General features: G+C 38.0%; 2 protein-coding genes across 9 annotated transcripts; one reads left to right on the top strand and one right to left on the bottom strand.

Moving 5' to 3' along the window:
* The first annotated feature begins 2,349 nt into the window (after positions 1–2,349).
* Positions 2,350–7,053, top strand: LOC124329024 (piwi-like protein Siwi). Its single transcript, XM_046787936.1, has 17 exons — positions 2,350–2,458; positions 3,057–3,237; positions 3,295–3,577; positions 3,697–3,905; positions 3,966–4,067; positions 4,124–4,219; positions 4,284–4,439; positions 4,510–4,811; positions 4,880–4,988; positions 5,042–5,186; positions 5,258–5,399; positions 5,471–5,636; positions 5,732–5,854; positions 5,921–6,096; positions 6,157–6,271; positions 6,335–6,667; positions 6,721–7,053. The coding sequence occupies exons 2-17, from the start codon at positions 3,106–3,108 to the stop codon at positions 6,835–6,837; spliced, it is 2,706 nt and encodes a 901-aa protein (XP_046643892.1). The 5' UTR covers positions 2,350–2,458; positions 3,057–3,105; the 3' UTR covers positions 6,838–7,053.
* Positions 6,960–8,779, bottom strand: LOC124329210. Of its 8 annotated transcripts, none has more exons than XR_006916597.1 (5): positions 8,610–8,729; positions 8,385–8,541; positions 8,114–8,335; positions 7,418–7,681; positions 6,960–7,356 (listed from the first exon to the last, which is right to left on the bottom strand). XR_006916597.1 is itself a non-coding variant. In XM_046788270.1 (5 exons), exons 1-4 carry the CDS (start codon positions 8,614–8,616, stop codon positions 7,498–7,500), a joined length of 558 nt encoding a protein of 185 aa, XP_046644226.1. In that variant the 5' UTR covers positions 8,617–8,694; the 3' UTR covers positions 6,960–7,356; positions 7,418–7,497. The 8 variants fall into 8 exon arrangements, 3 of the variants coding, with proteins under 3 accessions (XP_046644226.1, XP_046644225.1, XP_046644227.1); XR_006916594.1 differs by having other exon boundaries at positions 8,114–8,324; XR_006916593.1 differs by having other exon boundaries at positions 8,114–8,319.
* Between the last annotated feature and the right edge of the window lie 552 nt (positions 8,780–9,331).

Raw genomic sequence — 9,331 nt, 5'->3', positions numbered from 1 at the left:
TCTTCTGTTTCTAAGTCCGAAAAATTCCAAGACAGGTTTTTATAAGTGGACGATCGGCGGGTAATTCAACGGGAAAAGAAAGGATTTTTCACCCAAGGTCGTACCTTCCCCCCTCCGCCTTTTACTTCGCACTAATTTTGTTTTAATTCTATGAATTCAAACTACACCCCTTACAACCCCCCCTACCCCCTACCCCCCTACAACCTCATGATAGCTTATCGAGACTTAACTAGTATTATCTTTTAACTAACAGGCGTGTGTTTAAATTTTGTCGCGTATGAGGAATTTCAATTTTATTTACTGACGTTTAACCAACTTTGTACAACAACTTAAACATTCAAGTAAGATTCGATGGCAATCCTGCCATTTATTGATTAATTCCCTTTAACTCAAATAGGGGAGTTTCTTCACATTTGATTTCCTTTGTTTATTTCGTTAATATATCTTTTGTCAACAGTTCAACACAGAAATTACGTCAACACGAATATTTAACCAGCTCAACGATTCAAGTAAAATTCGATGGTAACCCTGTATTTGTTTATTGATTACTTCCCTTTTAACTCAAATAGGGGAGTTTCTTCACATTTGTTTTCCTTTGTTCATTCGTTAATACTTAATGCGTCAACACGGAATTACGTTGAACATCTTATCTTTGCTCTTTGGTGTCGATAATCAAGGAATTGGAAATAAATCTTTGTTTTCGTGAGTTAATAGGAAGACCGAGGGGTTGGCAACTCACAGCTTGGGTGTACGAAGATTCGGGAATCTAGAGAGATTCTGAAACATTCTACAAGATTCTATGAGAGGAAAGATAGGGAGATTCTCGAGGGGTTGTCAACTCGATCCGAAGGTGTACGGATCTTAAATCCAAAAATGATTTTTTCAGATTTTTTCAGATTGCTATAAAGTCTTATTTTACCAGATGGAACACCCATTGATTGACGTGGCTTTACTTTACAGATAATTGTCCAGCGCTGGACAATTTCTTTGCAACCTCTGACAAAATTTGGAATGTAACTTTGTGCCCAGGTGAAAGTTTGAACTTGGACGGGCACCGTGAAAAGATGGATCCAAATATTTGTAGTTTTTCTTCTTTATTCATAATTTCGAGAACATCAGGATCACCAAGTACATCTCGGATGTACTCTTCAATCATGACACTTGACTCATTTACTTTAGCCAACGCACGAATTCCACTAAAATTGAGATCGTTAAGTATTTTTTTAATACTTTCAGGTACAATGACCTTGTTTTCTTTTAACAATTCCCATGTATCGTCATCCTCTCTAGAAATACCAGAATTTATAGAAGTCATTTTTCCCATTAAAAATTCCTAGCATGGCACTGACAGCAGACAGACCAAGAGACAGACAGAAGCCCAAGGGGAATTATTAACACAGTAAGGGGAATTAGAATCGATAACGAAAAAAATCGATTCTTGTAAAATTTTGTCGATTTATTTAGCCAAAATTCTTGGAATTTTGGGATTTTTGGGATTTTTTAGGGATTTTTTTGAAAAAATCCGAGGGTGTACGAGGATTTTTTTGAGTTGACAACCCCTCGGAGATTCTGGCCAGGGCGGGCCAGAAAGAGCTTTCTTTAGATTTAGAAAAAAAAAAATTTCTTACATTTCTCGTCTAAAATTGCCTTCTTCCAGACAGAAAACTCGCGAGAGGCAGTTTGTCAAGGAAAAACAATCAAATAGTTCTAGATTGCAAACTTCTAGGAAAAAACCTGAAAATTTTTGCATTATTTTATCAAATGAACGAGGAATTTTTTTATTTCGATAGCCCCTCTACAGAGGGAAATAATTACGAATAATTACTGCTGTAGGGATCGACAATCTTTCTGTATTAGGAAATGCTTAGTTAATCTATTTAACATGAAAATAACCTACCAACTGTTTACTTTGAGCAGTTTTCTCACGGTTTACGGGTAGGGTAATCAAACCAAAGGTTCTAATGGATAAATATGATTTTAAAATAGATTATTTTGTGTCAAAAACAGGTTTACTTTTCCTGGATTACAAGGTCATTTCATCTGGATTTCCTTTTGTCGCAACCTCTCTTTTGGGTGAAGTTATCTTCTCTTATGACTTAATTACAATTAAGATGGAACTGACCACGTGGTGTCTTTCTGGCAGACATGCTGGGAACTAAGAGAAATAAGGGGCTTAAGGGCTCCCATCTTATTGCAACGTTAAAATATCGACGTTGGAAACAAAGAACGAAGTTGGGTCGCAGTTCGGGTGAGGGGGTAAAAACCTTAAGGCACTTGTTTTCAAGGTCAAATCATCTTATGTTTTCTCCTATTAGAGTGATCGGCAACGCTGCCTCGTTTCTCTTCCCCCTTTCCCCCTTTTGTTAAATTCGTGAGGCGTAGGCACATTTGGACCAAAGTTCAGACAGAACGGACGTCGATAGAATTACTGCGTCATCGAAATCTAATTTCGTATAGGGTGATTATTTCTTTCTTTCTTATTTTTGTGTGCTGTGTTACTGAATTGTTGTTAAGAATTACCGCTCAAAAAATTTGATTCAAAATGAAATATTCTCATTCGATTCACTATTTGGGAATGTTGTGTTAAGATTTTAATTTCCTAGAATTTTTTATCCCCAACTTTGTTTTTACATGCATACATATATTGAGTCAATCTAGAGGTAACTAAATTGTTGGGTAAATTTTGTGAACTTAGTCAGGATATTAAATTTGGTTTCATTATGTCTAAATCACCAGCTAATTAGGTTTATGCATCATTCTGAATTCGCAAGAACACTAATCTAATTGCTAATACTATCATCTAATACTATCCTTGTCATAGTTTAAATTGTTGACTCGCAGAGACTTCAGATCTAAAAGCTGATATTTCAACGGGATGTCAGCAAACAATAGTGCTTGGAGTTGTTTCATATCACGGAATCATAATTTATTCTTCACTTCATTTTTTCTCTATTTTTTGTGCACTCTGTTCATCTTATAGCTCTGACGTTGTGGATCTGAAAGTTGTAAAATAATTGAACTAAATTCTTACTTTTATTTTTTTTTTTTGTGTTCAGTTTTGTCTAGTTTGGTCGGAGAAAGTATTCACCTACAAACCATACCAGAATGTCAGATCAAGATGCTCATGGACGTTCACGAGGCCGGTCACGTAGTTTACGTGGAGAATCAGATCCGGACGAATCCGTTCGAAGACCAAGAGAACATGGAACAGCCCCATATACAACTCATCCACCTCATGTATGTTAAATTTTTGCTCAATGGTCAACTATAATTCAATGGCCTTTCTAACTGCAGCATGCGGGGCGAGCCGTAAGCCGTGAACACATTTCAGAAGAACCCGAAAGTAAACCTTTGCAGCGCTCAGGTTCAGGTGGTCGAGCTGTGCTAAGTCGTGAAGCTCCACAGGAACAATCTGGGGCTCCACATGGTAGGGCATCCTTTCATGGAGGGGCTGCTCCTCTGGCCGGGGCTTCAAGTGGAGAAGGAACAAATGTTGGTGGCCGTGGAGCCAGTCGTTTTCGCGAGCAGAGGGAAGCAATGATTGTCACTCGACCTTCGGCCGACTTCAGTAAATTGGGTAAATTAAAGAAACTGTCATTATTAAACCTTTTTTTTTCTTGGCGTGAATTTGAATCGTATTTTTCAAGTTTTTTTTTTTTATTATTATTGTCGTAATGCATGTGTTGTAATCATCAGGGCGAACTGGCACGGAACTTCCTGTGACTTCAAACTATTTTGAACTTATGAAGCGCCCTGATATGCATCTGCTGCAATATCGCGTTGACTTCGTTCCTGACGTTGACCATATTGGTGCCCGTAAGGCACTAATCCGCGTACATGAGGCCCAACTGGGAAAGTATCTTTTTGATGGAACTCTGCTTTACAATATCACTCGCCTTCCCCAAGTAAGTTTAAGTTTTGGAGCCATTCTGAAACTACTTAATAGCTTTTTATTTTTTGTTTAGCCGCTGGAGCTCTTATCTAAACGCATTTCAGATAACTCGGATGTTGCTATTCATTTACGATTAGTCGGAGAAATTCACAAGGATGACGCTGCTTATACAACAGTAAATGGTGCATTGTCTTAGAATGATTGGGTTTATTTTATTTACAATCGTTTTAGGTTATGAATATCATATTGAGACGATGTCTTGGCATGCTTAATCTAACTCTTTGGAAACGGGATTACTATGATCCGGCAGCTGCCACAGAAATTCCAGTAAGTTATTTGTTGTCATTTCAAATGTTTATAATTTAAATGTAATAAAACATTTCTTGTTTAGCAACATTTTCTTAATATTTGGCCTGGGTATGTCACTACTATACGCCACCACGAAGAAGGGTTTTTGTTAGGAGTTGAAATCATTCATCGTGTTTTGCGTCGAGATTCTGCCTTGGATGTGATGCAAAAAATTCGCCAGGCTGGTGGTGATTTTCAGGTGATTTCTGTCTCAGTTGTGTTCGTGTTTCGTTTTCAATGACAAACATTATCCACCTAACCATATTTAGGCAATGTGCTCTGCAGAGCTAGTGGGAAAAGTTGTCATGACTCACTATAACAAGAGAACTTACCGAATCGATGACATTGACTTCACGAAAAATGCCAGTTCAACTTTTCATCTTCGAAGGGAAGATCGTGATATTACATACTTGGAATATTACAAGACTCGATACAACATCGAAGTGAGACAACCCTCACAGCCTTTGTTGGTGTCTCGCCCCACTCGTCGTGACGCCAATCGAGGCGATGATCAACCGATCTTTCTTCTTCCTGAGCTCTGTGGAATGACTGGCCTAACAGATGACCAAAAGTAAAAATTGATAAATGTGAATGTTTTTTTTTAATGTAATTTAACTTTTTGTTGTTTTTTTTTTAAAGAAAAAACTTTACCCTCATGAAAGATGTTGGCAACATCACACGCGTAATGCCAGACAAGCGTGTTGAGAGCCTAATGAGGTTTCGCAAACGATTGGCGGACAACCCGGAAGTGAGTTTCATCTACAGATCATTTTAAGCAGTCTACAATAACGTCATTTTTAGATTCAAAGAGAACTCAATAGCTGGGGATTAAATTTTGCTGGCGACATAGTTCGGATAAACGCGCGTGTAATTCCTCCACAAACGATTCAACAGGGCGGTAATAGTTTTACAACCCAGGATGGAGACTGGAGTCGAAATATTCAACGTTGGTTTTTAATAACATTTATATTATATATTTTAACATGAAGAAATTTAATCAAGACTTTCTTTAATTAGGGTCCAAAATGTGTGTAACGGTGGAACTCCGTGATTGGGCTTTGTTCACCCCATCTTCCATGACGCAAGAAGTAAAACCTTTCATCCAAATGGTCCAAAATGTTGGACGTGGACAAGGATTTGATATTCCAGATCCTGTTGTGTAAGTTTTATTTTTGTCAGTTGCTCTCCTATAAACGTTTTCGAAATGAACTTAATTGCTTTCTATGACAGTTCCCAGATGCAAATGGATCGTACGTCAAATTACGTTGATGCGATTCGTAATGAATGTCGCCAAAAAGGATTCAGTCTGATATTTTGTGTACTACGAAGCGCTCGTGCTGACACGTATTCTTCAATTAAGAAGCTGACATGTGCAGAATTTGGTATTCCTTCACAGGTATTGTTTTTGTTTTTTTTTTGGTGGGGGGGGGGGGTTATCACAAGTAGTATAGCTATATTCTGAATAACAACGCTTTCAACTAATTTGAACAGGTAATTACCGGGCGGAACATAAAGGGACAACCAGGCAAACTCATGTCGATTGCTACAAAAGTCATGATCCAAATTGCATCCAAATTAGGAGCAGAGCCTTGGAGAGTCTCGGTTCCTAACACTGTAACTGAAAATAATTTTTTTTTTTTTTTCAATTTCTTTTTTTCTTTACTGTTATTTATTTATTAGAAATGGATGGTAATCGGTTATGACACGTACCATGATGCTCGTCAGAGAAAAGCTGTAGGGGCATTTGTTGCCTCCACTAACCCAACGTTTTCCAAATACTATTCTTCTGTCAAAATCCACGAAAACAATGAAGAGATTTCTCCAAGTTTCAAAGACCATCTATTCGGAGCATTGAAGTAGTTTATCTACGTGCTTTATTTAAAGTGGCCTTTCATTAATTGATTTAAACTCCACAGAGCTTATTTTATTGTAAACGATAAGACTTTGCCGACATCCATCATTGTTTACCGTGATGGTGTAGGAGCTGGCGATATTCCACGCCTGAAAGATACAGAAATCGCCGCGTTGAAGGTAAAATTGATCATTGGTAGGTAAAGAAAGTTTTTTTCCCCTAACTTTGTTGTTGCTGAGTAGGAAGCTTGCCGTGAAGCTGGCATAAGGACTGCGGGACTTCGTGGAACAACAGAGTACACTCCTTCCATTGCTTTCATCGTTGTCAGCAAGCGCATCAACACTCGTTTTTTTCAAATGAGTGGTCGTAGCCCGATGAATCCTGTTTGTGGCACGGTTGTGGACAGTAAAGTGACGCTACAAGAGAGATACGATTTTTTTCTTGTTTCACAAAAAGTCACTCAAGGGACTGTCTCACCTACAAGTTACAATATCATAGAAGATGATACTGGTATCAGTCCTGACATCCACCAGAGGTTGGCGTACGCCCTAACGCATCTCTACTACAATTGGCCGGTACAAAATATTATATCGGTAGTCTTATTTTATGTTATCACTTTTGTTTTTAGGGTACTTTGCGTATCCCAGCTCCGATCCAGTATGCTCATAAACTGGCATACCTAGTTGGTGAATCCATTATGCAGCAACCGCACGACAATTTATCGAGACTTCCTTACTATCTTTAACTTGCAGGCGTGAGTTCTTATTTTGTCGCATACGTGGAATTTTATTAAGTGACACTATTTCGTATAACTAACAGACGAGTCAAGTAAGATTTGACAACCCTATGTCTTTTTTTTTTCACTGATTACTTCCCTTTACTCGAGTAAGGGAGTTTCTTCACATTTGTTTTCCTTTAATCATTAATCAAGCGAGTGGAAATACATCTTGGTTTAGCTGTAGCTTAAGTTTATTTTTTGTCTAAAACCCTCATACCCCCAATCTCATCAGATTTATTTGTATGAAATGTATCTAATAATCCATTTCTCGTGAATCGTGATTTTAAGCTCTGATCGTCGTGATTTTAAACCGGCGGGCGTTGGTTAGTGGTTATTTAGGGAAACGGGCCCATTGAAGAAGGGAGTCCAGATATGCACTTGTAATTTTTCTACATCTACATAATTTATTGACGAGTCTTGAATTTCAGCAATCTCTCCTCAGTTTACCAATGGATCAAGTCTATGGAACGGCAGCAAACGATGAAACTGAAAAACGAATAGAGATGTTAATTAAAAGTCAATAACTGAACGAAACATCAAGCATTACCTCAACGCCGGTACCAAGAGACGACATATCGACAAAATGCAGCCGATAAAATAAGACTGACAGCCATCAGGCAACATTGACTATTTTACCCAACTGTTCAACACTGCAAATACTGCATGGACACCAACATAGGCAAATGAAACATTTAAGTGTGATGTTGAACTGCAAGTCTGCACCAAACTCCATTTCAGAGGATCTCTCAATTGGAAAGGGGCTGCAAAACCACTGTAGACCAAACAGCAACACCAAACCAACCACAAACTCCTACAAAGCAAAAGAACATTAATGAAACAAAAACATTTTGAAATGTGAAAAAGGGTACCAAGGCAATAATAAAATTTATAAAATTTAAAATTAATAATAAATTGAAATTAAAAAAGAAACCAGGAAATAATTCTGTACATCTACTTCCAATATGTTACAAAAACTTGGTAATACTAAGTGGGAATTTTTGTTCTAGTGGGACTAATTTAATTGGAAGAAAATTGAAAAAAAAAAAACTCGGTGGAAGTTGACCACTAATGTGGCTATTTTTGAAGGGAACCAATTGTTTGGAAGGGGGAAATATAAACCCTAATTTTCTACATCACATCAAATTAAACTTGTCTGTTGAATACAAAATAAAAAAACAAACAAACAAGCAAACAAAGAAAACACAAGACTTGCCAATACAACCAATAATATCAATATAATTACCAATTCAAGAAGTCTTCCTGCAGTGACAATTTAGATAACACCAGCTTGATAAACTGCATGCAGCAGCTGCAGCTCAACTTGACTCGATCACACCTTTCACCAGCTGGCTGCAACAAAGCTATGGATGTTAATGAACGACAGCCATGAAGCTCAGACTTTGTTGTGTTTTCAATTTCTGCAACAGTTGAGCGAAGGGATCTCTGTCTCTGAACTATATATCAACTAATAAAACCTATTGCATTATTGCAGGGAAATTTATCATCAAAATTACTTTATTACAAGCTCTGAAGTGTTTCTGCACGAGATGAGACGTAGAGCTAGAGCCGAATAGGTAATTAGGTACAGCTAAGCTAACAATCGCCGACATTTCGGCAAAATGGACAGCAGTTTCGACCCAAGTCAAATTATATGTCAGATTGACAGATTGCCTGTAAATTCAGACAGAAACGTTAAGATTAATCAAATCTAAGAAATCCAAACTAGCACTACCAAGTACATTTCATGGCTGAAAATGTAGATCGACACCGCAATTCCGTAATGAATTTGTAGAATTGTAGTACACTTTCAGTCAGCGTCTCGGAAACAAATGGCTAATATTTCGTCCTCACGAAGACACTCGCGTCACCTGGTGGATGAACCAAATTTTAGCCACCTACTGACGGCCAAAACATTTGACAGAGCGGAACGGATGGATTGCTATCCGAACTCTGTTTCCGAGGCTTAAAATCACGACTCGCGAGAAATGGATTATTAGACACACTTCACATACAAATAAATCTGATGAGATTGGGGGTATGGGGGGTCTAGACAAAAAATAAAACTTACAATTTTCTGAAGAAAAGAATAATTTTCCTGGCTGTGCTGTAATAAGGTAGCAGCAGCAACGGTTATCTGTGTTTGAGTTAGAGTTCCAACTAACTTTGGCATCAAACAGTCATGTTGAATCTAAACCAACATTAATGCAATAAACTAAAGTTAATTGCTACCTACTGCTTGAGTAAAAAATTCAGATAAATACAACACATGTTGGTATGTGCCCTGCATCTTTTCATGTGAAACCTCTAAAGTTTCTGAAATACAAAGCTGCCGACACTCTTACCCGTCACCCACCTTTCCCTCCAAGAGCGACGGCGACCGTCTCAATATGTTGATGATTCCAGCGAGCGGCGCTGACGACGCCGTTGCGGTGAAATCTCATGTGACATAAAGTAAATTTGA

The sequence above is a fragment of the Daphnia pulicaria genome, chromosome 3 (assembly GCF_021234035.1).
Source record: "Daphnia pulicaria isolate SC F1-1A chromosome 3, SC_F0-13Bv2, whole genome shotgun sequence".
Classification (NCBI taxonomy): Eukaryota; Metazoa; Arthropoda; class Branchiopoda; order Diplostraca; family Daphniidae; genus Daphnia; species Daphnia pulicaria.
This window is presented reverse-complemented; position numbering and strand designations above follow the sequence as displayed.

Coding starts and splice junctions, on each gene's coding strand:
- LOC124329024 (XM_046787936.1), top strand. CDS start 3,106: ATGTCAGATCAAGATGCTCATGGACGTTCACGAGGCCGGTCACGTAGT. Junction 3,238..3,294: donor ATACAACTCATCCACCTCAT/GTATGTTAAATT, acceptor TTCTAACTGCAG/CATGCGGGGCGAGCCGTAAG. Junction 5,400..5,470: donor GATATTCCAGATCCTGTTGT/GTAAGTTTTATT, acceptor TTTCTATGACAG/TTCCCAGATGCAAATGGATC.
- LOC124329210 (XM_046788269.1), bottom strand. Junction 8,320..8,384: donor ACTTCAGAGCTTGTAATAAA/GTAATTTTGATG, acceptor TATATAGTTCAG/AGACAGAGATCCCTTCGCTC. Junction 7,682..8,113: donor CAGGAAGACTTCTTGAATTG/GTAATTATATTG, acceptor TTTGCTTTGTAG/GAGTTTGTGGTTGGTTTGGT.